General features: G+C 42.6%; 3 protein-coding genes and 2 long non-coding RNA genes across 6 annotated transcripts; 2 read left to right on the plus strand and 3 right to left on the minus strand.

Annotated features, from left to right (window-relative positions):
- Positions 1 to 520: 520 nt before the first annotated feature.
- On the minus strand, positions 521 to 2,646 carry LOC124212758 (uncharacterized). The gene is made up of 3 exons (XR_006881743.2): positions 2,235 to 2,646; positions 1,832 to 1,967; positions 521 to 1,606 (listed from the first exon to the last, which is right to left on the minus strand). It is a non-coding gene; the product is annotated as an uncharacterized lncRNA (long non-coding RNA).
- A 1,984-nt stretch (positions 2,647 to 4,630) lies between these two features.
- On the minus strand, positions 4,631 to 15,648 carry nkd (naked cuticle). The gene is made up of 5 exons (XM_046613116.2): positions 14,824 to 15,648; positions 7,320 to 7,507; positions 6,712 to 7,092; positions 6,202 to 6,500; positions 4,631 to 6,089 (listed from the first exon to the last, which is right to left on the minus strand). Exons 1-5 carry the CDS (start codon positions 14,885 to 14,887, stop codon positions 5,477 to 5,479), a joined length of 1,545 nt encoding a protein of 514 aa, XP_046469072.1. The 5' UTR covers positions 14,888 to 15,648; the 3' UTR covers positions 4,631 to 5,476.
- Positions 15,649 to 20,226: 4,578 nt separating this feature from the next.
- On the plus strand, positions 20,227 to 21,651 carry LOC124223028 (uncharacterized). 2 transcript variants are annotated; one of them, XR_006884197.2, is made up of 2 exons: positions 20,227 to 20,301; positions 20,955 to 21,651. It is a non-coding gene; the product is annotated as an uncharacterized lncRNA (long non-coding RNA). The 2 variants fall into 2 exon arrangements; XR_006884190.1 differs by lacking the exon at positions 20,227 to 20,301 and adding an exon at positions 20,308 to 20,855.
- Positions 21,652 to 23,345: 1,694 nt separating this feature from the next.
- Spf45 (splicing factor 45) lies at positions 23,346 to 25,422 on the plus strand. The gene is made up of 4 exons (XM_046622571.2): positions 23,346 to 23,605; positions 23,806 to 24,117; positions 24,391 to 24,834; positions 25,068 to 25,422. The coding sequence occupies exons 1-4, from the start codon at positions 23,489 to 23,491 to the stop codon at positions 25,353 to 25,355; spliced, it is 1,161 nt and encodes a 386-aa protein (XP_046478527.1). The 5' UTR covers positions 23,346 to 23,488; the 3' UTR covers positions 25,356 to 25,422.
- A 417-nt stretch (positions 25,423 to 25,839) lies between these two features.
- Positions 25,840 to 27,505, minus strand: LOC124217191 (gamma-interferon-inducible lysosomal thiol reductase). Its single transcript, XM_046622583.2, has 4 exons — positions 27,144 to 27,505; positions 26,693 to 26,908; positions 26,290 to 26,610; positions 25,840 to 26,139 (listed from the first exon to the last, which is right to left on the minus strand). Exons 1-4 carry the CDS (start codon positions 27,255 to 27,257, stop codon positions 26,053 to 26,055), a joined length of 738 nt encoding a protein of 245 aa, XP_046478539.1. The 5' UTR covers positions 27,258 to 27,505; the 3' UTR covers positions 25,840 to 26,052.
- Positions 27,506 to 27,769: the final 264 nt, after the last annotated feature.

Raw genomic sequence — 27,769 nt, forward strand, 5'->3', positions numbered from 1 at the left:
ACAGGAGAGAAATGGCGAGCGAAAACGCACCTGCTGAAAAATGTCGAAAATTCGGGTTCTGGTTTTTTGGCTGTAACTTTTGATGCGTTGATCGCAGCGTCTTGGGACTGCGCCCAATCGATTCCTCTTGCAAAATTACGTCGATATAGAGCGCCAAAGAATTGATTCTAGCACTTTTCAAAATCGCGAAAATTTTCGCCAAAAATGCAAAGCGGGGCAAAAAATTAAGAATATAAAGACAGCTGCCCTAATGTGCTTCGATGTGACAACCAAAAATTGCGCTGTGAGATGTTCCGACGGTAGAGTTGCGTACTTATTGCAGAACATCAGAGGATTTCTGATTTCGACACGATGCTGGCTGCATTAAACTTTAGAGTAACACAGTCTTCTCAATTGTTAGCCCAAACCAGTACTTGGCCTGTGTGTACTCACCGACTTGTCGGTGATACAAGAAATTAATAATGAGAATAAATATCTTTCAAAATTCGTAGTAAAACATTTATTTTATTAAAGTATAGGTACCCGAGAGAAGAATGTATACATAGATCATGAATACAAATAGATCAGATGTAATAATGATGCAGAGACCAAAAAGTATAAATGTATATGCGGTCCATGTACGACATTGATGTATATGATTCATTCATGATTAATACGTGATGCATACTATAAATTTTTTAAATTTCTAGGAAACATACTAGATTATCTACTATCATCGGCTTTAATGTGACAATAAAAGAATTGTTCGTTTCGATATGGGATTCAATTCGACACGCAGTCTTTATATTCCATAACAATAATAATCAGAATTAGGAGTAGGAATGGGAGTGGGATCAGGAGTAGGAGTAGGAATAGAAGTAGGATCTGGAGTAGGTTCAAGAGTGAAAGTAGGAATAGGAGTAGGATCAGGAGTAGGAGTAGGAGTAAGATCAGGAGTAGGAGTGAGATTGAAGTAGAAGTAAGAGTAGTAGTAGAAATAGGAGTATAGGAGGAGGGTAGGGGCGGGAAGGCTAGGGGAGTGTAGGATAGGGTAGGGTAAGGTAGAGTAGGGGGTAGAGTAGGATATGGTATGGTATGGTAGGGTAGGGTAGGGTAGAGTAGGGTAGGGTAGGGTAGGGTAGGGTAGGGTAGGGTAGGGTAGGGTAGGGTAGGGTAGGGTAGGGTAGGGTAGGGTAGGGTAGGGTACTACTCGTACTCCTACTCCTACTCCTACTCCTACTCCTACTCCTACTCCTACTCCTGATCCTACTCCCACTCCTGAATCTACTCCTATTCCTACTCCTGATCCCACTCTTATTCCTACTCCTAATCCTGAACCTACTCCTGATCCTACTCCTATTCCTACTTCCACTCCTGATCCTACTGCTATCCCTACTTATACTCCGGATCCTACTCCTCTTCCTACTTCTACTCCTGATCCTACTCCTATTCCTACTCCTAGTCGATTCAATACTTTAGTATGTTATACTCATAGTGCACACATCCTCGTCCTCCTCGTCCATCTTGTTCTCCTCGTCTTCCCCGTCCTCCTCCTCGTCCACCTCCGACCATCTCCAACCACCGCCAACCCCCTCCAACAACCACCGATAACCACCTCGAGTTATACCTGCAATAGTAATAAATATTTTCAGTGTAAGAACACATCAAAAATATTGTGTAAGGATTAATATAATTAATTAATTAATATGGAATCAATTTTATTAGCGCATTTGAAGCTACTGAATATGTGCTTGCGCGAAAAATGAATTGAAATAATTTATTGTATCGAGTTCGAAAAATTTTCGAATATAATTATAATTGCCATTAAATATTATAAAAATGTTATACTCACTGTGCAGAAATCCTCGTTCTCCTCGTCGTCCTCGTCTTCCTCCTCCTCATCCACCTCGATCACCCGCAACCACCCTTTACCACCTCTGACCACCTCCAACGACCACCGCTGACCACCTCGGGTTATACCCCGAATTCTAATAAATATTTTCAGTGAAAATTAGAACACATCGAAAATATTGTGTAAGGATTAATATAATTTTGTATTGACACATTTTATCAAGAAGATTATGAGAAAATCATAAAATATTATACAAATTTTACTAGCGTATTGATAGCTACTGAATTTGGGCTTGCGCGAAAAATGAATTGAAATAATTTGTTGTAAACATGACAAGTTAAAAAAATTTTAGATAAAATATAATTACAATTGCCATGAAATGTTATAAAAATGTTATACTCACCGTGCACAAATCCTCTTCCTCCTCGCCCACCTTGTTCTCCTCGTCTTCCTCGTCCTCCTCCTTCCTTCCAGAGTTTCACCAGATAGTGGACCTGGAGTGCAGAAACTACGAAGCGCTTGTCCCTGAAGTCGAGTTTCACTAGCTAGTGGACCTGGAGTGCAGAAACTACGGAGCGCTTGTCCCTGAAGTCGAGTTTCACTAGGTAGTGGACCTGGAGCGCAGAAACTACGGAGCGCTTATCCTGGAAATCGAGTTTCACCAGGTAGCGGACCTGGAGTGCAGAAACTACGCGGCGCTTGTCCTGGAACTCGAGTTGGACCAGGAAGCGGACCCGGAGCGCAGGATTCAGGAGGTAGAGAACCCGGTACTCGAAATCTGCGGAGCGCGATTCTTATACGTGCGCTCTACTGCGCGGTTGTTTCCAGACTGAGGAATTCGGTTGGCCGATTTTAGGTCGGTGACGTCAAGAGAAAAAAAAATTTGGGTGACGTCACTTTCTGAATATCCGATTATCCGAACAATCAAACTTTGGTGTCGAACTTTAATACTATGTATGATATATGATGCCAGATGTGTTACATGATATATGATGTATAATGACTTTAGTCTTTACATTTCAGACAAGATATACGCACTTTATCTTTCCTGCCGATTCCAGACTCAAGCAGCTAGGCCCTTCGATGGTCAGCTGTTGACTTAAAATATATTCTTCAGTCAACGGGTCAGCTAATAACGCTGCCGTTCTGCGACAGTTGGATGATAAAAATTTTTGCCCGTACCTTTCAAATGTGTGTTAAAATATACTCGAATTTTTAAGAAGCTTCGTTCTATCTTTCCCTATCAAAAAAAAAAAAATATCGCCGACAATCACCTTTTTAGGTCTCTAAATCAGGACACTACGTTAAATACTGTCTCATATACGGAGCATCCATTTCATCTAGATCAAAATTAGCGCATCCGTGATGTATTACAGTTACGGTGAATTTTTTTCCATACGAACACTTTCCGAAAAACAATTCTGCTTCTCTACCCAACGTAGATACTTCACTTGCGACTAGCTAAAACAGCGTTCCGATTCTATGCCTACGAAAATTCAAAATCGAGAGAGCAAATGAAAAGTTGTAGGAATAATTATAAATATTAATGATTAACTTAGTTCTTGACCTCTGTGTGTTGAATGGGGATTAATTCTTGGATATGAAGGTCATAATAATAACGTAGGAAAACTTATTGACGTTACGGCCCAAGGTGAGGGCCCTCGTCAAGACGAAATGTATAATTGGATCTGTTCAATCAATACACCAAATAAAATTAAAATAATGACGAAATTGAATTGAATATGAACATTAATGTTATAGAATACAGGGAGGAGCAGGGGAACGAAGAGGACGAAGTTTTTCGGAGGAGGTCGGAGGTGGTTGGAGGTGTTCTGAAGTGGTAGAAGGTGGTAGGCGCTGGTAGGAGATGTTAGGGGGTGATTGGAGGGGGTAGTAGGTGTTTGGCGGTGGTTGAAGTGATCGGCGGTGGTCGAGGAGGACGAGAACGACGGGGCGGTGGGGTGAAGGAGGACGGGGACTAGGTGGCCGAAGAGGACGAAGGTGGTTGGACGTGCTCGGAGGTAGTTGGGGGTGGTTGGCTATGGACGCGGTGGTCGTTGGACGCAGTTGCGCGTCTTCTCACGGGGATGATCGAGCTGATCGACGTTTCTAAGTCGCAGTTGTCTTACGTACTCACTTTGAACCCTTTAAACCGACTCAATCTCAAGCTTCCGTATCGACACTACTTTGGCTGCTTCGAATGTCGGTGCGCACTTGTTAGGTATAGTTGATAGAGCAAAACCCTCCTACGCTCCCAGGCCCACCTCCCTTGCCAGCCGAAAACTGGTCGCAAAAATTTACCCAGGGGTATTCGTCTTTATATTCTTCAGTCAACGCCAGTCAACGCTTCGATTGACTCGGGTTCAACGATAACTAAGCGTTCTAAATCCACACATAAATGATATTTATTCCTTATCAGAAATTGCAGAAACGCGTTCTTTAAATATATTTGACATGCAAAGGTTATGCGTACAGAACTTGGGGTGTTGAATGAAGTTAGAAAATCCAAATGCCCGTATTTAGGATAGAATTTGAAAAGTAGCCGATCGGCTTCGAACTCGTCCTCATATAGGAGTATTTACATTTTCGCCACCACAATTGACCATAAAGTTTAAACGCAGTTACGTATGGGAATGAAAAATTTGTCAACATATGAATGAATTTTCGTCAATTTAGACAGTATTTGGGGATTCGTTTCATTCTTGCATGAATTTCGAGATAGTGATACAAAAATTTGTTAAACAAACTTCAATAATTATTGAGAATGACAAATTATGTAGTTTTATATAAAAAATGTATTTTTAATAAATATTGATACAAAAAACAGGACACAAAATATCTACAGTGGTTACAAAGTTCAATACAAAATTACATGCCTTGGTGTTATAAAAAAATCCAAGGACAAATTTATAACATCTTTTATTACTATTATTAATTGATATTAAATGCTATCATTATCGTTATCCAATATAATAGAATTATAATACTCTGCGATGAGATTGATAGAAAAATATTGTCACGATTCCATTGCTTAGCATCTACTTGCTGCTTTTACGTATTGTATATCGCATACGCAAGAGTCAATCTGGATAGTACATAAATCAATTAATTGAATAGTTCAAACTTAGTTATAGACCAGTTTCAAACTCTCAATTATACTTGTTGAACGAACGAATGAAAATAAAGCATACATGTACAATGATCGCATGGTATAAATAATATTCTATCACGTAAACTAGCCTAAAAACGAGCTGGAAAACTCAATTACATACGTTTCCAACAAGATTATAACTGGTTATATCTGACCCATACTTACAGTTTCATTGTTCAATTTCGTAAGCATTTTTTATGTAGGTTTCTGTTGTAACTGCTTAGTTGATTCTAATTTTTAAATAATTAGGTAACCAGTAACTGGTATATAACTTATGTCAAATCGACGATAATAAAACCAAATTTCTTTTTCTTCATGTCCGTAGTTTATTACATTTTCTTTTTTCTCTTTCCAAAAACCAGTTGAATATCTTATTCAACACGCCATGTACACAGATTATCCTATTTATTCCGTATACAAATCTAATATTCGAATTACATACCTGTAACTCACAATAAGTCAGCTCTAACAATCCTTCCGATGATAATCGAGGGTTATACAAGTGCCTCGGTATGATAGTGATGATAGTGATGATGAATATGTTCATGAACATGTCTCCGACCAGCAGCTGCAGCAGCACCTTGAGAAAACTCACGTTCTAGCCAACGAACAACCTGGGCCATGGCTCTCGCCTGATCCTGCTCTCGTGTGGCATGTTTCAATTGATGTTTTTTACCCGGTTTTCCACTATTCGGCGGATGAATATGAGCTTCGTTTCGCTGATTATTCGTATGCAGATTATTACAATGATTATTAGTATGATTCTGGTTATTAGTATTATTAGGATTGGTCGAGTTTACATTATTCGGGGTGGCTGAAGTGGTCAGATTTTGCGAAACTGTATGCACTTGTCCATAACTTTCGGCTGGATGTGGTGGGGTACATGTCTGAGGGCTGTGGTGTATACGCGGCTTCCTCCCATTCCCCCTAGGCTTTGCTGGAACGTCGGGCAAGGAATTTGGATGATGAGGTTGCTCCCGAACTGGCTTGTGATAGGTCGGTTGACGAGGTGTTTGCAGCGGTCTACATCTCTGGATGTAAGGACTCGAGGGTTCCGTATATGGACTTCGAAGTGGAATGCGTGCTTGCTCGTTTTGGTGTCGTTTCCTAGAAATTTTTTTAAAGTAACCAATCATATATATTGAGAAATTTATTATAACGAACGACACATTTTATAATTCGTTTCCAAAAAATGCTTGGCTTTTATTTCGAGACGCACCTAGATGCGTGAAAACTGAGATTGTTTTTCTCCATGTTTGCTTGAATAATTTCGAGCAGCTGCTGTCTTTGCATAGCACCACTACGCTTTCTGGGCTGATTTGAAACCAGAGGTGTGAGAGGTGTTAACAACGGTGATGCGTCGCTATCTTCGCTAACATCACCTTCTGAACTGTTTGAGTAAGGTGAAGGCAAGTGAGGTACTGGCCCAACTCTTCTTCTAAGTTCTTCTTGCTTCGATTGACTTGCTGGTAAATTTCGAGCGTCATCTTCCGTTGGACTATCCGCTCCATGCTCTGACTGAAAATTGTATTTAACATAGAAAAACGCAGTTGTAGCACATTCTTGCTGCTGACAATATTTCAGAGATATCAAGTATTACTGTTACGGCAGTTCAATTAAATTCAGTGAATAAGTATGAGTGTTTGTTCCATCTTTCCTCTTACTCAAACTTAGAGTTTAAATATTCGATGTATAAAGTTCCCAATATTATAATAACAGCAAAGTTTACCTGACATCGATGACGTTGTACTCTTCTCCTCCTGGGAACTCTGCGAGACGCATGTTTCGCATGACCGCAGGAAGTAACATGTTTAACATGGCAACAAGGTGCTGGGGCAGGTAAGCTTTGAGGAAGGTTGGCCGTTTTTACAGGTGTTACATGTGCTTGACCAGTTCTCTGATCCGGTGATACAGTCAGTTTTACTTTAATTGTTTTACTACCACATGGTGGGACTTGAATTGAAGCACCCAGAGTGTCGTAAATAGTTGTAACCAGTCCGGCAATATCATCTTTGGTGATCTTGCCATGACCATCAAAGTCGTACAAGGTGAAGGAAAACTCCTGCCTTCGTCTATCGCCCTCTGCTACAGAAACATCGCACTCGAACTCCTGAAACAATCGTAAAAAATGGTGTGTTTTGGATTAATGAACTTTCATTGAACGAATTCAATTCTTTCCCCAGTATACATAACGCCTACGGTATAGACTCTTAGAATGGTCGACACCGAACCTTAAAATTCTCTACGTTTCTCAGTTAGGGATAGAAATCTGGGTGCAGAGGAATTTTGATAATCATCCGGCTTAAATTTAGTCCAGCCGACATAATTCTTTCTCACCTCAAAGCTAAGCTGTCGCGTTGCATGGGAATTCGTCTGATCTTCATTGACGGTTGGCGGTGTTGGAGTCGTAGGAGATTCCGGCGGCGTAAGCAAGGGCAGCGGTGGAGGTGGAGAGCTGCTGCACGGCGCCGCGACGCCCGCCAGCAACTCTTCGGCGTCGCTCCCTTCGGGACCTCCGCCAACAACTGTAATTCCAAAGTAAAATAGGCTGTTGAAGAACGGCAAGTTTTGATGCATTATAGGTATTCTACATATTTAATTACAGAAGCGTGTGCGTGCGGGATAGCGATTTGATTAATTGTTGATCCTTCATTGACCTTCAAATTATGAGTTATTGTACCGAATGAAGAATTAATTTGCGCGGCATAATTCCTTTTAGCGCTCGATAGAATTACCTCATTAATTTTCATTCGTTTCACGCAGTTTTACGACCGGACGTTCGTCGTTCTTCGATTCGCTATACGTACACAATTGATACGCATACGTTCGAACGTAAATATTTACACATACGCTGATCGACCGCACAGAACTCAGTTAACGATAATTGGTATATTATTTCGAATTATATTTAGAGTGCCAATACACTGAAAGGAGGATTAATCTTCAAAAACCGTGTAACTGACCTTGTTAGCACTTGTGGTGAAATATCAAAGTTCTTACGTTGTAACCTCGGTTCGTTCGGAGGCCGTTAATTACGACTTAATATTATCTTTCGATAAAAACTACCACCACGTGTGATAAGTGCGAAGACTTTAGAAAAGCATTGAATTATACTTCATCCTGACGTTAGACCGCATCTTACCTACGGTACCAATTTAATACGGAATGATCCAGCAAATTTTTTATCCATTTTGTCCGACTTCGTTGTTATACGCAATAGTTTTGATTCTCAAAACGTATAAAGAGAATGTCTATACATAATAGTAAAATAAATAAATTATACACACGTTATCGCTAGTGACTCGAACCCCGAATGCGTGTGTCTGCTTTCTAGATTTATTTGCTAGTATCAAGCGCTACCTCAGAACATTTGAAAATATCAACACAAAGTTGAGTTATAGATATGAAATTTTCATCTCATATATTCAAGCGAATGAAGCAAGCAGATCTGTGTAGTTAAACGTCTTCCCGCATTTCAGTATATATAGTTACTTTCGATGTAGCGAATGTATTTTCGACATATAATATATTACAAGCCCGTTCCCAAAAATGCAAGCTCCGACATCCAGCTATGCAGACATCATTTGTCTGCGCAGCTCTTTCAACGTTTGTTGCTTTTCTATTACGCTTTGCTTTTGCTTTATTCCGAGCTCTTCCGCTATTATACGAAATGGGCGATATTTCATAAGCCTCGCCAAAATGTCATCCTTTCATCTCGGCAAAATCAGAATTCCAGCACACAACCAACCCTGCCCCCCTTCCTTCGCCACTCGTTTCCCAATCCTCTGTTACGACCAACGCAGAAAGGAAGTGAAAATAAAGGAAAGAGCATTTGAAAAAATCGAGTAAAAAACACCAGATTGATCAGCATGAGAGCCTCCGAACGACTGTATTGATTCGTACAGGTCTACCAAAATTTTACTCACGCGCATGTTGAAACGCGTGACCAGCTTCGTCGTTTGCATTACAAACACTATTTGATTGTTATCACCCAGTTACTGTAAAATTTCCTCTTCTGCGAGAAGGATGTTTCATTTAAATCCGGACGTATTATCAACTTGTACATCGCAACTGCACTGTTATTTTTCAAAAGACGCAATCACAATCCATGCAACAGTCAATTGTCGATAAATACAGTCGTTAATCGTAATCGAATAGAAAAGTTTTCGATAATTTTCGTGCTTTTCCTTCGGTAAAATAATTTTCTACATTGTAGCTAGATCAGAGACTGTCTCTCCCTGTGCGTGTATCGTTGACCATTTTGGTCAAGCCTACAGGTCGTGATTCCGTGTTTTGTGACTTCAATAAAACTCCGACAGTTGGACCTCTTTCTTTTTATCGTCTCAAAACCTAAAGTAGATAGACGAACATCTTAGGGCAAGTTTAGTAGTTTTAGATTGTAAAACGAAAGAACGACCGAACAGCGGCGGCGGCGGCGGCCTAGGTATTTTCCTAGAAGCAAAAGCATCTACGGGCTGTGTGTCGGTTGGCGGCGGCCCTCTTGGTTCTCTAGCCGCTATTATTGTTGGCTTCCAGGAAGAGAGGCCCAGCCGAACGCCTCGTTCGTTCGCCGCTCTCTCCCTCGTCGTTTTACCCCTCCCTCCCTCCCTCTCTCTCTCTCTCACGCTCTCTTTCTCAATCTCCTGCGTTTTCTCGTTCGTTCCTTTCTAGAACTTCAACTACCCGTCTCGCTTCGGATGCATTTTTCTCTAGCCTACCCCAACTACCAAACATAACCACCCTTCGGGCGGGTGTAACAGCTTGCAGGGCCGTACTTTAGTCGATCGTGAATAAAACTCAACGCCACATTGAATTTCTGTATACTACAATAACACGATGATTTTTCAAATCTTCAAAATAACCTCGCAACTAGAAATACATATACATATGTACTTAGATTTGCTCATATTAGATCAGCTTGCGGGCGAAAAGTTTTCCCAAGATCTACAATTAACAAGAACATTATTTATGATGTATCCAAAAACAAGTCAACACAAATCACGTGGGAAGCAAGAAAACTTTTGATATCAGAGCTGTAATATCGTTTTCAACATTTGCGGAAATCTTACAAATATTTCAGATTCGGACACAGAACACGACGTACCCCGTAGCAAATATCCAACACCATGTACTTGATTGCGATACGGATAATCGATCGAAACCCCGAGATATTTTTGAACCGTCAATCTCGCCACCTGCTAAACGCATAACAATAATCATTGTTCAACAAACGAGTAATCCCTAGATTAATGCAAGATAACGAATGTACACTAAATTGCTACAATAAATCTACAATACACACGCATACAGAACATACATACGTGCATCTACATGCCGCCGACCGCATATACCGGAACGTATATAGATTACAGACTCGAGAGTTTTATCAATTCATAGCCGTAGAACACTTTAATTTTTGTTCCCAACGTATACACGCACTTCGAATACAATTTTTATAGTACCGTCAGTGAATATAAGAGTCATTCACGTAATTCAGAACGATACAAGATTCAAGTGGATGGGAAAACGCACGACCAAACTATCGACTACGGAGATGCGCGATAGTATATGTAGTATAATCGCATAAAATATAAACTACGTGCCCTAATCGATATAAACGCGGTAAATTAGTTTTTCAAGTGATAATGAGTACGTATTACGTATGTATATATATATAGGTATATGCATACCGAGCACGTGTCCATGACTATATTATGTGTATACACGTGGAGCGTATAACGGCCGTTGGGCGTGTGAATTTGACTGACAGTGAATCCGGCATCGGAGTTGAAAGACGGTGACGAATGATACTCCCGGGTGGGAAACGTGTTTTCGAGATATTTCTTAATCGCCGAAGCGAGATGTTACGTGTGTGGGTATACGGATATGGGTATAGATGGGTTAGGTACGGATCGTTCGTTCCTTCGTTTAACGCGACTATGATGCAGGGCACACGTAGTAACGGTGTAAAGGATAATAAAATAGCGTAGGCGTCATCATCGGGGGATCAGCGGTGTGGCCGACGAGTGGTGAGCGTAATTCCTGTACACTAGAGTCGACTTTGACCGGACGTGAACCGAATTTTCGAGAGGCGGTCATCGGCGCGGTCAGGAGGAAGCGAAAGGGAGGAAGAACACGATCCGACGACCCCGGGTCGTCGTTGAAGCCCCTCTGGATGGAGCAGCAGGAAACTATCGTATCGAGAGAAACGTAATCTTAATTGAGTAGTGCGCGCTCAACGGTAGTAAAGAGCAAGAGCGAGCGAGAGAGAGAGAGAGAGAGAGAGAGAGAGAGAGAGAGAGAGAGAGAGAGAGAGAGAGAGAGAGAGAGAGAGAGAGAGAGAGAGAGAGAGAGAGAGAGAGAGAGAAGGAGAACAAGAGAGGGAGATTCTGGACCCCGATCTTCATTCGGTAATTGAATGATAGTCGCTTCAATATGGGTACATACTATGACTAGATTTTTAAACAGGCTATATGCGCGGGCAACAGGCAGCTCTGCACTCAACGTCTGAAAACGTGTGTAGAAAGATACAGACAACTGCACGTACAGTTTTTGAAATACGAGGAAATATAGGGAAAGAACCGCGGGCCGGAGGGGCGGCGGGAGGATGAAGAGAGGGGGGAGAGGAGAAGGAAGGGACGTCGGAAAAAGGGAGAGTAATTTTGCTCGGGGCTGCGGGGCAAGATGGGGGTTGATTTTCGTGCCGCCTGAGACCACCCTTCGCGCTGCTTCGCTTCTATGGGGAACCGAAACGAATGCGGCGTCGAAGGGGCCAAGGCCACGAAGGCCACGAGGCAGTGTGTTTGTCGGCCCATTTTCAAACGCTCGACCGTATATAGTACCCTGGCCCTGCAGCAGCAGACGTATTTTCAAATCAATGCAGACGCCCGTCTCTTTCTCTCTCTCTCTCTCTCTCTCTCTCTCTCTCTCTCTCTCTCTCGTTATTTCTTTCTCCCTCTCTCCCGTTTGGTCGGCTCGCTGAGCTGCTCTCAGCAGCAGCGGCAGTGAAAGAAACGGGCTCATATCGACGATGAGGAGACGGCATTGGTATTTTTGGATACAAACTTTCGACTCGATGTATTTTCGAGAAGGGTTGTTGGTATTGTTGTACTGCAGTGTAGAGTGCACGTGTTATACGTACATGTACGTGATGTGTGGGTGTGTGTACATTATTATAAAAGTTAGGTGCCGACGAAACACGCGAATTCGATCTTATTCAATGTGCGGGTGGTGTTACAAGAGATGTATCGATGTAGGTCGGTTTCTCTGATCCTGCAGTTAATAACAGTTTTAACACAGATAAACATTCAGTGGCGGCGTTACGACCGGTTGGAAGTTGAACCAATAAACACACCGGATGTCTATTAATGACATCCTTGTTTTCGTACAGCTGATTACAAGACGGTGATTTACATTATTTGATACGAGAAACACGCTGCAAGTCGTAGGCCAAATTTTAAACGTACGACGACCGGAGCCGGCGAAGAATTCGAATGTAGCGAAAAGAAGATGAGATAAAAATAAAAACAAGAAAATAGAGAACGTAAAAATATGCGGAGTTCAACGAACACGAGGAGGGCAATGATATGCGCATGGTAGAGTGAGGAGTAGATAACAACTGAAAACTCTTTTCGGCCAGGACCGGTAGATGGGTTATAACGCACACGTAACGCGACCGTCGGTCGGCAGGGAGGGAAAGAAAGAAAGAAGAGAAAATAGAAGGAGAGAAAAAAGAAAAAAGAAAACGAAACGCGAGGGATTGAAAGAGACAAACGAAGGCATATTACTGTCCGTCCCTTTGAGCATTGCCGACGCCGAGTGGCGTCGCGTTTTCGCCTTGAAACTATTTCTAAAATGTGTGCCGACAAAAGCGATATGGGTAGGGGGTACGCGAACCTTTTCTTCGAGATAGTTGCTTTGATCTGCGGCCGCGGTTAACGGTTTTTAACAGACTCCCGAACGAATCTTACCGCACGGTTTAGGCATTACCGTACACAACACCCATAAGCATCGTACGGCAATGACGATTTTTAATTGACTTTACCGCCGGTGTGAATCGACGTTAATGCGGACCCGGCAAAGCAACAAGCCTCGCCTTTCATCTCTCGCCTCTCTCTTTCTCTTTCACTCCTCACGACATTTAAATTGCCGACAATGGAGTATACTTCCAACTGTCTCGCGACTGCGGGCTCGGCTCGTCAATGTGGCGGTGGTCGGCATATGTAATAAATACACGTGTGCCCGGGAGTTACCGACGCAATTATACTTAACTAGAATGCAGCCGTGGAGTTGCGTGAAAACGCATGCGTAACTAATGCGTACGTGAATGCGTAAATCTCGAGGCGTGTAGCCCTCCGTTCCTCTTTGCTGCATGAATTATTAAAAATGTTAACCCACGGTTTAATCGCATTAAGAAAGTGCAAACGGAATATGCATCACGTGCTGTACACGCTTACGAGCAATTACCATCGTCATATATAATCGAGTTAAAGTACCAACTAAAATTGTTTTCACTCGACTTTGCAGCAGCAGCAGCGGCAGGAGGAGGTAGGAGGAGTAGTAGTAGTAAACTTGAATTTCGGAGAGAGGGAAAGGATAAACGAGATACCGAGATTTCCGCTCTTGGCCGCGTGGGTAGGTAGGTAGATGGATGTGAAAAAATGAACGCGACGTGTACCTACAAAAATGTTATCATCACGTATTCGTATAATGAGGCCGCATAATTACTCCCGATATAGAACGGCGGTCCAAGTGGCACCTACATCCATCCGTCCGTCCATCCATCCATCCATCCACTCCATAAATGTTCCTGAGTCCCCGGTGCATCACGCTGCTTGTGTTGCTGATGCTTCTGCTGCCGCCGCCTTTGAGCGCGCCGAGTTCTTTGAGTAATGTAGAGCGCTTAAAATCTTGCTTAATTATGTTTGAGAGGGTTTCACCGTTTCACGTACGTAGGTATGCGTAATGTAAATACCTACCGAAGCTCAAATATGAATATCTTTTATTTAGTCACGTTTATGCATGTACACTCTCGTCTCGATAGGACTGGCGTGCCTCTTATATTCTTTCCGATGATTCTAACACGATTATTATCTACGTTATACAATTACGCAACGTCGCACGTATGTAACGTTCATTAATGCCTTGAGCTACCGGCTAACTTGCTTTCGGTCCGAAACAAAATGCGAATTCGATTCTTTCCGAATTACGTGACAATGACTCGCTATCTCTCAAATCGGCTGCACCACCAGTTATTGTCACGTAATTTGTGTAGAATTGAACTCGCATTTTGTTTCGGACCGAAAACAAGTTGGAAAACAAGCTGCTCGGCATCATTACCTCGAGACAAGAATTACTCAAGTCTTGGTTGCTGCGGTTTAATTAACCGCCTCCTAGATGTCTAGAGTTACATATGCTAGACGCTTGGGCATGTATACGTATGTACATGACTTAAAAAAGAGACGCAGAGATTCCGTACCGCGTTTGCCGCGTACCTTTAACCGATGCGGCACATACACCGCGTACGACTCGCGACAAGACGAACAATTTCAAAGAAAGGGAGATAAACGAATAATAAGACAGCGCTCGTTCTCGACCGACAAGAAAATCTCTCCCTAATCTCGCTTGAGCCTCTCCGCACACGATTTGTTCAAACAAGAAAAATCCCCCAGGGCCCCGTTACCAACATTTGAGAGCTCTAGGCTTTGATCTGATGACACGCACACGCACTCGCCCATACGCGCGCGGTTACGAACCGAGGCATTTCATAGAGGTGGTTTTTAGAGAATCTCTGCATCGTAATAGAAAATATGGGAAGAGCCGAGAGGCTCGGGAATATTACCAGAAAAGGGCTTGTAGCCAGCGAGGAACCTTGCACGACACCACTTGACCAATCCAGTAGCCATAGGGCCCTCATGCGTAAGGACGCACACACTGTCAAACTGTTGGGCCTCCGTCTCACGCACTTTAACTCAACTTTTCTTGTAAATTCTTCTTCTTCTTCGTCGCTGTTTTTTTCCCTTCTCGATCTCTTATTATTATTATTACACCGCTACTGTTTATAGCGTTTATACTCGTTGTATATTATTTCACCGTGGATGCAGGGGGGGCCGGCAGGGTATCGGCGTTACACTTAACTCGAAAACTTCAAAGAAGAAAAAACCCACGAGTAGTATTATAATACACTGCGCAGCGGTCAGGAAGCAAACACCTTGTGCACCATCATCTCGCGTTAATATACACGCTTGTTACGTGGGTAGTAGAGGTGGTGGTATGTTTATAGTAAACAACGAAAGACCAGCTTTTCTCCCTGCTCTGCAAGCTCACAGACCTCTCTCTACTTCTCTGTATCACTGAATAATAAGGTACACGTATGTACATATGTATATACATATGCATTTACATGTTTTAGGGACGAGCCAGTTATTTATTAGGTCACTAAAGTCTCATGTGTGTGTTACGAATATTATCCTGCTAATTAAGTGCCTCCGTGCAGGCAAGTATTTATTGTCTTTAATACTATCGTATACAATACGTAGGTACGTAGCAGTACGTATAAAATAATTGTTTGTAAAGGAACTTTTTAGTGCCCGCTCGAATTCCAAACGCAAAAGAAAACTAAATCAGTTTTTGGAAGACACGACGCGCGCCCCCGTGCGACTACATCTACGAGCGTAGTTTGACTACGCGGCGATTGCCCCCTTGCCTAAACCGCAGGCTCCGTTCTCCCCTCCATACCCTCGGATTATACAAGGTGTACACTCACACACTATGCGCGAACGCTTTTCGCGCAGCGCATCTGTGACGTAGACAGTCTACGCGGGTTGCCGTTACCAGGCGTAAACGCTACCGAATATCAAACAGAGAATCTCACACTATTACAAACCCGTTGAATTTCAATTTTCCTTCTTACCACCGTATATATCAATTTTCTATTTACTTGACGTGATTTCCTCGGTACAATATTTTCGGGACTCATTTCCTCCGTTCAGCTTTTCGAATTAAACTTTATCTACATACATACGACGTATAAAATTAATGAAGAAGACTTATGCAAGCCGGCTAGTTATCTAATCCGAATGTTTGAGCTGAATACGAGAACGGTGAAGTTTCGTATTTCAGCGCCTGACGACAGGCAGCCCGACCGGCAGTGCGATGCTGGTAGGCGTGACGTCAGAGGAGGCGAATTGTGAGCTCACCTTGTATACTTCCACCCTTGTCCCCACCCTGAGGTTGTTCTGCCTCACGTTCTCTCACCCTCTCCTTCTCGTTCTCTTTCATTCTGCTTCGCTAGCTCCTTCTCTCTTTCTCATTCTCGACTGTACGGCTCCTCGCAAACGTCGGAGGTTGCAGCCACACGTCGCCCGCTCCGAATGCAGCCTCATGTAACGCGCACATGGGTTAAGGAGGAGGCATTGCCTCCGCCGCACACGCTGCAATAAAGTAACACGAAATCATTGCTGTTTCGGCTGCATCGGCGAGGTTGAAAATCAATCGGAGGCGGGGGCGGAATGACATTTATTGGCCACGGTGGGCTATATGGTGCAAACGATTCGCACGTTCTTTGTTTACCTTGTGTACGTACGAATTGCACATGTGCATATGGTGCATGACATGGACAGTTTGTATGCCTATATAATGTATACGCAATGCGAATGAGCCTCTTCGGCCTCGTCACGTGCACCACGAATGCTGGATTTCATTCAGTTTTTTCATACAATAGCGTATAAAGTGTGCGTGGCATATGAGATGAGTTAATTCAAACCGTAACTTACATACGTAAAATTTTAATATGCGAATCGCGAAGGAGACTCAATTTTTAGATAATCTGTGGTCAAATTTATGTAATGAGCATCGAACTTCGCGGTTAAAAATAAAGAAGTTCTACGACCGACCTTGATCGATTTTCGATGGGAATGCGGCAAGGCCGTAAAAATATTCAAACATCTATAACATATGTATCTACGCGAAGCAACCTGGACGTCTAGTTGACCCTACCGGGCAAATACAAAGTGACAAAATTTTAAGAAACAATGTAAGAATGACCGAAATACTTAGTCATTGACCCAAATAAAAAAAAAAGCGTGACACCGATATTCGATCTTTTTTCTTCTCGCGTTGACTCCGGCGACAAAATTTGCATGCGTGAGACGCGGTTATGCGCTTGCCATTTATTTAAATTTTGTATAATGTAGGCGTCGTATAATAAACCACGGTGGGCCATCCAGAGAGAGAGAGAGAAAGAGAGAGGTGGCAGCGCGCAAGGACGGAACTTCGTGATTTTATTTTTGAGGTAATTTTTTTTCCCTGAACCATATACGTGCATGAGATGTTTTATGCATAACGTAGTCTATTTTATGTTTATTCTATTTCCTTTTTTTCTTTCCTTCTATTACCTTTCTTTTCTTTTAACACGTACCTAACGGGTGGCCTTGAAGAATGAAACCGGGAAACAAGATCGGACGATTACAATAAAGTTTTTGTTGCCGCACGTAAAAAAGAGAAAAGGATAAAAACAGAGCAACGAAAAATAGATGAAACATTCGTATAACCACCTGCAGCATCCCAATCTTCGGAAGGGCTGGATTTCCAACGAAATATACGAGTGGGTATCATTATTACTATATATTGGTCCAGAAATCCGACTGGAATGAAAAAAGCATTTACTCGGCTTTCGTGGCCTGGTAGTTTACTTTTCCATCTATCTTGTCTCATTTGTTTTCTTTTTTTTCTCTTCTCTTTCGAGTTTCTTATTCCTACACAAACAGATTAGAATTGAAATCGACTATGAGGATCGAGGAAAGATCGTGCAACCGATAGCAGACAAGACCGCTGTTAATATACGGCGAAAGAATCTGAGGAAAAGAAGGTAAGTTCCGGGGTCTCTTTTCAAATTGTTGTATAGTTCAGTGGTGTTACGGTTGTGTTTTGTATTTCGTAGATATAATAATCCGGAAGACGAGGAGCGCATAGAGTGGTATGTACACAAAGTGCGGAAACAATAAAATAGGGCACTTCGCAGCATAGCGGGTATCCCGAGTGAGTAGGGACTCTTTTTGGAGACTGTACCACCACGCTATTATCTCCTAGCGGTGTTTCAGAAGATCCATAGGCGTATTCCAAGAGCAATTGCTGGGGAAAATTAACGAAAGAGAATTATTAGACGGGCGTAACACTCCAGAAGCACGTTATACGTACAGTACTTCGTGTAAATGCTCGGTACAGTGAAAATTGCAAGTGTATACGACATTAGGGGCTGTATGGATACTCAAATTAGTTGAGTGCCAATGTTCGATTACCGAAAGTGCCGCTATATATACTTCTCATGACTAATCTACAGCTGTGAACCGAAGCGTGCGCTAATCTACAAGGAGCAGCAAAGATATCTAACGAGGTTTGAAGATAATGTTGCACTTTCTTTCTTCCGGGAATTGACTGTCATTTTCTTAGAGCACAGTGCTGGTGGTTACAGGCATAAGCTTGAAAAGCTCATCAACGTTTGGCATTCGTATCTGTAAACAGTTTTCTATGGAGTAGTCAATCGACTTCCTACGCCAATGCAGTGGTAAGTGCCCCCCGGCTTCCCCCAGCTTTACCCACCGTGTCTTGCCTTGCCTCGGCTTGCCATGCCAAGCCAAGCCATCCGCAGCCGTAGCTCGGCTAGTCGTTTCTTTTCTTTATTCCTTTGTCGGAAAGTCAGCGGCGAGCCTCGATTTTGAGAGAAGAAGAGAGGAGGAGACGGCGATGTGGTGAGGCGGGGCCCGGGGGGAGAAAGAGAGAAAGAGCGAGGGTGAGCGAGAGTGGGAGAGGAAGAGGAACGAGGAAGACAAGGAAAGAGTAGGTAGAAAAAAAGGAATGAAAAGCAAGAGAGGAAGAGAGAAGGAGAGAGGAAAAAAAGGAGAAAGAGAGAAGCTGAGAAGAGTGAGAGAGCCTCGGAAAGACGCGGCGAAGGGCAGGAGGGACCGTGGAGAAAAGAGAATAATATGGTTGGATTAAAAACTCGGTACAGGCTCCCCTCTGAATATCGGTTGGTAATAATAGTACCGAACCCAGGGTCCCAAAAAATCGGGGATCTTTCTCCCCGAACCACGCAACTATAATGCGGCGTTGTGGCCAAGCTGAAACGCGGGAAGATATGCGTATAAATAAGCCCCGGGGTTGAACCGCGCGTTATTCCCGCGTAAACAGGCGTTACACGGTCAAAGTGTAAAAATTTGCAGGGGGAATTAATCGAGCCACATACCAATATAGCATAACTGTATAAATTGCAACGTTGGTAGATTCTGTCCGAAGCTACTGAAACGAAAGCTGCGCGCTGCGCCTGAGCGTTTGATTTTACTACGAGGAGACCTCCAATTAGCCACGATCGTGTAACCGCGCTTCGGCTTTATATTCCCAGCTCACGGATTAGCCGTGACGGTTCGGAGCCGACGCACGGTATGCGACATTAGTTCAGGTAGGCGAGCTGAATGTATCCAGCGAAGTTGAAGGTGTAAGACTTCCCGTAGCTGGCTAACGCGGAGTGTTTATCGCGGTGCGGGCCGTCAACGGGCCGAGGAAGAAGGTACGGGTACGCGGATGTATGGGACGACAGCTGGCTGTTGCTTACCCGGATCCCCATTACGAGAGGCCTCGAGGATTGGAATCGAGTTCCGAGAGCAGCGGATCGAGCCTCCGCCTTACGATCAGCGCTGCAGTGTCGAGCGACGCGGGCGCTTTTTAATAACCGGGATCATCGCCGCGGCGCGGCCGCGAGTATTTCTCGCAAGATAATACGCACACCCGTGCCTTTAATACAACCGTACTAATTAAATCGATAAAGACAAGCGGTATCTATCGCGGTTACGATTCGCCACAGATGGAAGGAACGCAGGGCTCGATGAGGATCGGTCCAGGTAGACCGGCAACACGCTTTTACCGCTCTCTAGCTGCAGCTTCGCCCTCGGTTTTGCTCGTCTCTCGATCCGGCCCGGCTCGGCTCGGCGCAGCGCGGGGTTCCTCGGTTAGGGATAGAATCTGGGAGGGGGGAGGGAAGGGAGGCGGGTAAGGTCGGCGCGTTTGATCTCCGCCGCGGGCGCCGACAAAGCGTCCGTCCTTTCGTCCGTCGGTCGGTCGGTCCGTCCGTCCGTCCGTCCATGCGTCCGTCGCTCCGCTCGGCTCCGCGCGCCTCACCCGGTGGGCAGGAGAGAGTCGGCGGCGTCGGCGTCGGCGTCGGCACTCGGGCGGGACGCTGGCAGTCGTGGCCCCCCGTCACTGCGTCATGCCCGCTTCAGCGCGCGGACCTCCTCGGGTACCCGATGCCAGTTGCCACTCCCTGCCGGTGCGCACAGAGTTAACTTTGCTATTAATAAATAACTTTGAGGCCCGTACACACATGGCTACGCAACCCACTACTTTCAGAAGCTGAAAGTTCGAACTTTGCATTTATCAAGCTGCACGCCGCCGCTGCCACTTATTTTTCGCTCCCGATTCACCCCTTCCAGAGACTCATTTACTTACAGACGAGACTTCCGCTTCGTTGCCGGAAAACTACTCGCTAAACTCGTACACTTGCGCGAATACCGTTACACATGCATATGCATACCATACGTGCTCGGGGATAGAGTCGCGCGATAGTTTTATTCGCGAGTTATACCTGTTTACGTGTATATGCACGCACTGCAGGGCATATAAGGATTTACAACACTTCCTTGAAGAAATATTACGACGGGCAGATATATTCATTCGCCTTATACTGTTCGAAGAAATACGGACGTTGCAGGAGGACCACTGGCGTTGAATCGCGTTACGTCAGCGGTCCCATCGGGTTTTGGTTTTGTCTGAAACGGATGGACGAGGCCTTCGCATAGTGCGGACGTTTCATTTCGTGGAACGGTATCTCGTTACGTAAATCGTAGAAGCGAAACTTGAGTACCTGAATTGTTCGCAGCCGGCGAGCCTCGATACTTCAATCATTATGTTTATTGTTTGCAGTTATATCCTTTGACACGAGCGCACTCGTTCATTCATCGATTCGTTCGCCCCTTCTCTTACTCCCCCAACCGCAACTTCCACAGGGACCAGGCATCACTGACACTTCCCGGTGCCATAGCGCGTGTGCAGCTCAGGATCCATACACACGGATCGCATAATGCGATAACAGCAAAAACTTGGAACGGCCGAACGAATTGCATGTGCGTGGAACAGCTGTAGCTACACGAGCGTGGCAGCGTTTGGGAACTTGTGTCCAAACGAAAACTATTTTCGCCGAAGGATCTTACGACGTCTCATTGTCGGTCGAGTATTATTGAATGAATACTGTGTCCACAACTGTACATCATAAAGTGAATTTGTTGTAATGGTATGGATATAGATATATGTATATAGCTATGTCGGTATATCTTACAGGTATATATGCGGACAATGGTAGACGTTCTCGATAACGCAACAATATGGCTATGATAAGTGATAATCCTACGACGTATTTGTACGACGATAAATCAGAGTAAACATACGACCTTGAACGTGGAAGTACCTACATTGCCCACGATTCTCTTCTGGTTGCTATCAGTCATTCCTTCCACTATCGGAAGAATGAAATGGCAAAGGAAAATAAATGATCTTCTGCATAATCTGCAATCATGTGTATTATATGTTGCTGAGTAATAAAATTATGGTCTTAAAAATGCAATGAATTGATGGTTCAAGAATTTTTTAAGGCTTTCTTTATTTTGTATTTTCTTCCTCCCTTTTAAAAATCAGATTGTCTCCAGGAAAATCTCATCGTCAATTTACAGACAGTAGGCGAGGTTTAGTTTGATTTAAATAAAAGTTTAATTTTCACTTCGCATGATCTGGAGTTATTGAGTGGCTGTACACATTGGTGACTGTTTCAGAGTCACGTACGCGTGCAACCCGTTGGCAATTTGAAATACAGGTTTTAGCTGGCTCTTAGTTCTATGATAAGTTAATGAGATGGTTGACCCATGTTCCAACGACTAGTCGTCGTAGTTTTTCTCGTTAAAAATGCTTTCATTGGTTTTAATATGTTACGACAGTTTTATAACCGTAATCAGCTATAGGGCTTGCGTATAAAAACGACCCCCCATTAAGAAGGGGAGATCAAAGTTAGAATATAATTATATCGATGTCCAAGTATCTTCCCATGCATGTATGAACGTAGTTATTACAGGACAAGAGTAACGTAAGTGGGAGAGTAAATTCCTGTGGTTTAATCAAAACACTAGAGATCTGTACGTTACTTATTTCAGACTGGCTAGAAAAAGGCACTTGTTCAATTAGATTTTAATACATTTAATGCATTCAGCGAGTATCGCATAGCGCGTTGGTTTCACTTTTCCAAATTGAACGTTAAAAATTTGGGGTGATCATTATCAACATTACGACTACAAAATTACCTGGAATTCTGTACAAGCAATTGCAGCGTAGCGTCATCCGGCGGATGATATTCACACGAAGGTACCCCAGACCACAGAGTTGATAGAGAAAGCCTACTCTAGCGTTTTGTGTGGCCTCCATTTTTAAGCGTCATCCGACACAAACTAGGTTTTTGAAACTACATTTCGACGTAGTTGCATGTTACCGACTCGTATTCTACTATACTTGCCATCACGCAAGCGGTAGATGTAAAGAGCCTCTTTGCTCGGAAGCTTCGGAACCTTCGGAAGCAAGTCTTGATCGGCCGGAAGCGCCATGCGAACTTCGCGCAACGCGACCGAATTTGTTGAATTTCCGGAGCAAGTTGCGTCAGGCGCACGATCCAAGAAAGACTTACATCGTGGTCAGGCGTGAATATGAATTCTCTGACAACTTTTCGCCGAATACGATGTGTCTAAAAATAAACGATAAATGAGAAAGAAATGGCAAACCTTGTCTTTTCTCACTGTACGAACTTTGGATTGAAACTAATAAGATAATGTTAACGATAACGCATCTGTACATAATTTGATTTGTAAGCAGTGGTGCTCGTATATGTAGATGTTGTAATTTTTGCGGAGCGATAGTTACTTTTTGGAACGATTTTATGAATATATTGGTTAAAGAAGTACCTAACTTTATCAAAGGAATGAATCGTTATTGCTACTCAGTCCTTCGAGGTCGATGTATTAGTAGATGATAGATAAGATTTTACACTAAATTATGAGCTTACAAAGATTGTATATTATTTCTTCCTGCTGCAGAAATATTAAGTGATAATGTTTGCGATTTGTTCAGTTTCGTTACCACTACTGTGACACTCTGCTATGGTAAATATGCCCTGCCTTATCCACTGCTCAGATGATGCTAAATACGGCAGAGTCGGTCATCAGTATATGTGGCGCCCTGTATTTACCGACTTGCTTTATCTGGTAAGGGCTGGTAAAGGCATAGATATGCACGATTCCATTCAGTTATATTCAATGGTTGTTCTTGCAAGAACTGTGAATCGTGCTACAGACTAGTGCAGACTGAATGATTGGAGGTTATATTTGACATGTCAACAACATCCACGTTGAAATAGTACAAAAATGTCATTGTACGATGATTTTGATAAGCACCGAACAACAGAAAAAGTCGCAGGGTGGTCATCGGGTATTAAACTATTACAGTCCCAGCTGCAATTAAAAAAAGCGGCAACTACACAGGTAATATTTCACTTAACCGCTACTTTGTAAGTACATTCAATAATTCAAAACGTTTTACCGTTATCGAAAACTTTCGAAAATTTCGTTTCAAAAAAACATTTCAGTTTCAAGATTTATTTATTCCGTGCCGGGAATATGAAAATAAAACATTCGCATTTATTTCTAAATTGAAGACTAATATCAAGAACAATTTTTTATAGCCAAAAAGAGAACAGTTCAGAAAAGCTGCGGCAGTTTTGGCACCTGTGATTGACTTGAAATCAAAGGTTAACCGCGATGGCGAGAAAGACGAAGATTCACAAACAGGAAATTCTCTTACCCTTAGTGGTACAAATAATGTCGGAGTCGGAGGCGAGTTTGATTGGAACGTAGTAAATGAATATGACCCAATGTGGCCAAACGAGTACGAAAAAGTCGTCAAGGAATTACGTGATATTCGGGACAGAGAACACGACCAGGAAAATGAATTACGCAAACGCAGACGCGACACTACCAGATTTGAAGATCCACAGGTATGGGAATCGAGTTTTTCAATTTTCATTGTTTTACTGGTATCGCTAAGTCGTTGGATTTTTGTTTCAAATAAGCAATATTGTGGCTGGCAATTTTATATGTCAAAGTTAGGAAGCTCTTTTTTCTCTATTGTCGTCTTAACTGAATACTAGTTTAGATCATGAAGAATATCCAACATATTTAAGCAGTTTGTGTACAGATTGTTCCAAGCCATTGAATGTAACAACAATCATGCTTTCTTCAATATACATAATTAAATGATCCCAATTTAGACTTCCCCTGGCAGCAACACAATGGTCGCACCAGAAAGAGACGAGGAAAGAACACCAACTTCGAGAGGAGTGGGCGGTGGCGCAGCTATAGCACCTCCCCCATCCCTTCAAGAGGCACCAGATCTAGCACCTCCTCCACCTCCAGCACGACCTCAGGCATCGAATCTTGGCTACGGTGCTTCCTCCGTAGCTGCAAAGATCATGGCAAAATATGGCTTCAAAGAAGGCCAGGGTCTTGGTAAAAAGGAACAGGGAATGTCTGTTGCTTTACAAGTAGAAAAAACCAGCAAACGTGGTGGTAGGATAGTTGGCGAAAGAGAACAATTGATGCCTCCTCCACCACCCATGGTACCTTCGCCACCACTACCTGTCGCCCCTGTTCCACAACCTGTGGTTCCTCAGGAGGAGCCAAGCATTACAGAGATTATGAAATCACCAAGCAAGGTTATTATAGTAGTGCCATGCGTAGAAGTCTGCGCAAAATTATTTGCCTTTAGTACAGGTCTATTTTGTTTCTCTTTAGTTAAATGACATGATCTTAAACAGGCATACGAATCTCAAACCTTGTTCAACTGGCTGTGAAATTTCAATTTCACCATGCCCGTTTTGCTTTTTACGTTTCCCACTAAGTCTGGGTATATGAGTATCATCAGTCATGTGAATTTTTTTTTCAAAAGGTGGTGCTCTTACGAAATATGGTTGGACCAGGTGAGGTGGATGAAGATCTTGAGCCAGAAGTCAAGGACGAGTGTAACACAAAGTATGGGGATGTATCGCGTGTTATGATTCACGAGGTGATGGACGTCCCGGCTGAAGAGGCAGTGCGTATATTTGTAGAGTTTAAGAGGATAGAAAGTGCGATCAAAGCTGTAGTAGACTTAAACGGTCGCTTCTTTGGCGGAAGACAAGTTAGAGCTGGATTTTATTCCTGTGAAAAATTGGACACCTTGCAATTGATGGACTAAACTTGAAGTACATGAATTTTTTTTAAATGTGCGCCGTTGGTGAATAATAAAATACTGTCAATTAAAATTGAGTTGAATCATTTTCATCGTAATTGCTACCTGTTTGTTCGGCTGATGATTATTGCACTGCATTTAACAGTAGGTTTTAGCAATCGTGGTTTCTTATCGTAGACTTCCAATTTTGGTTGTTTGGATTGATAGGCAATTGTAATTTTGAATCATACGAAATACACGAATATTTCGATTTGAGTTTCTACTTATCTATTATGTTAAATTCATACAGGGTAATTTCATCACGAAATATACAGACGTTCATGATTTTCTCTACATTCGAAGGCCGTGAGATTGATTAGTGAGTAAAAATACCCTAAACATGATGTGTATATGGGCATTTTCATTACTACAGATTTCTTTAATGGGGTGATGATCATTGTATTTAGTTTTGGAATGCAAATCCAAATTATAAAATGCAGTTGATCAGAAGTTAGTTAGTTCAAACATATTGTAACGCTTTTATTCTTCATACATAATCGCAGTTAATAATTGTTTGTAAAATAATGTATTTGATATACTTCCCTGTAACTGGGGTAATTCAAGCACAGATTTCGTTGGTGAGCGTCGTGATATGTAGGAACAGATCGTTTGAAATATAGAATTATGCTGTTACAGCCATAGCTTCGATAACATCAATGAGATGCTATGCACAACCTAGAGGTGGACTATTCAGTCGTGAACACACTTCTTTAAGTAGATTTTTTAGAATGGCTGCCTGATTACTCGAGTCCTTGAAAAAAAATATACAAGATGGATGACAGATAAAGGATGATCAGGAAATTGTACTGACACCGATATCAACAAAGATTATGCATGAAATTTAATAATTCTTAGATTGCATAATCTTAGATAAAAACTATTTCTAAGATACTTATCTTACCTTGTCGAGCGTAATAGTGGGTATGAATACAACTTTGGGAGACAAGTCATCTGTCATTTCCCCAAACTTGGCCAATAGCTCTTTCCCTTTTGTCCCCTTATAACATTTCTCTATAGGTGTGACATCTAGGTTAACCTTGGCAGCACATTGATGCATAACTCGTTCAGGTTGCATGTTGTCTTGGATCATGCAAGAAATATAATCGAGCTGTATTAACTGATCATTGACTAGATCAATAACACAGGCATGTATGATATTTGCCTCACACTCGAGTGGCCCATGTTGGCACGTAAATTCGTACCCAGTGGGAGTTTCGACTGTCTGAAAGAGGAAAGAATTAAAACTTGAATAATCAAAAGATTGAATTCTAACATATGGGGATAAGCAGAATAGCCCGACTTACCTTGGCTTTGCCATATGGTATGAGTTCTACCTGCAGGTTCTCCTTTATCTTTTGAAATGTTGGCAATAGCTGTTTGACTACAAAAAATTTTGAATCTGGACAAAGGGCTTCATAATACACGGAGACCAGCACCTTCTGTACATCCGTCTTTGGCGGCTCGGCTATATCTATTCCTTCGACTAGCTCTTGGGCCGCCAGTGATTTTGCTGCAGAAGACTTAATGCGTGTTCAAGCAGGTTTAAGCAAAACAAAATCTTTAACTATGATTTCAAGATTCACTAAAATCAACAAGAGGTAAAAAACCTCATCTGAGAAAGTTGGCTGGTGGTGGTTTAACCATTTAACTATGTTCAATACTAAAATTGGGGCTCGAATTGCCAAGCGTTGCTTTGCATGAACCCTAGTTTATGCTCGGTTCGAATAGGTAAGGTTATGTTCCAGTAGTGCTTACCTGGGAAGGATCATCGCTGAATTGGAGAGACGGCCAATATTTGGCTGACTGGTACAAAACGAGAGCAGTGCAAAGTAATATTATTAGACGGTATCGAAAGCTTCCGAGTCCCATTTTAAATAATAATAAAAGAATCACTTTCTACTGCGATAGACAAAGCGGTCACATACGCAAACTTGGAATGACGGGATTGTTTATTTAATTAATTTTACACAGAGATAAAGTTAGCTTCTCATATTTAATACGGCTGAGCTTGTATTAGTTAATCTTGCGTCGCATGTTTAATCGAAACCTTATGGTTTCGCAAACTCATTGCGTACGCAAGGGTTTATTTCGAAACCAATATGGCGGCGTCGATTCTAAAGAAGATTAATTCGATATCTACCGATAATCGATATCACCCTTGTTGATGCAATCTAATAGTACGATTGGCGTGATAATATATCATATATTTAATTCACCAATACAAACACTCGCTCCATACTTTGATTAACTCAGTTTTGTATCAAGTTTGAGTCTGCTTGAATGCCTATTGAAATGAAATGAAAATTACCCAAGTATGACCGTTATCTATTTGCGCAGGAAATATTATCTTAGTAATTATATGCTAATCACTTGTTTCTATT

This window comes from Neodiprion pinetum, chromosome 1, assembly GCF_021155775.2.
Source record: "Neodiprion pinetum isolate iyNeoPine1 chromosome 1, iyNeoPine1.2, whole genome shotgun sequence".
NCBI classification, from domain to species: Eukaryota; Metazoa; Arthropoda; class Insecta; order Hymenoptera; family Diprionidae; genus Neodiprion; species Neodiprion pinetum.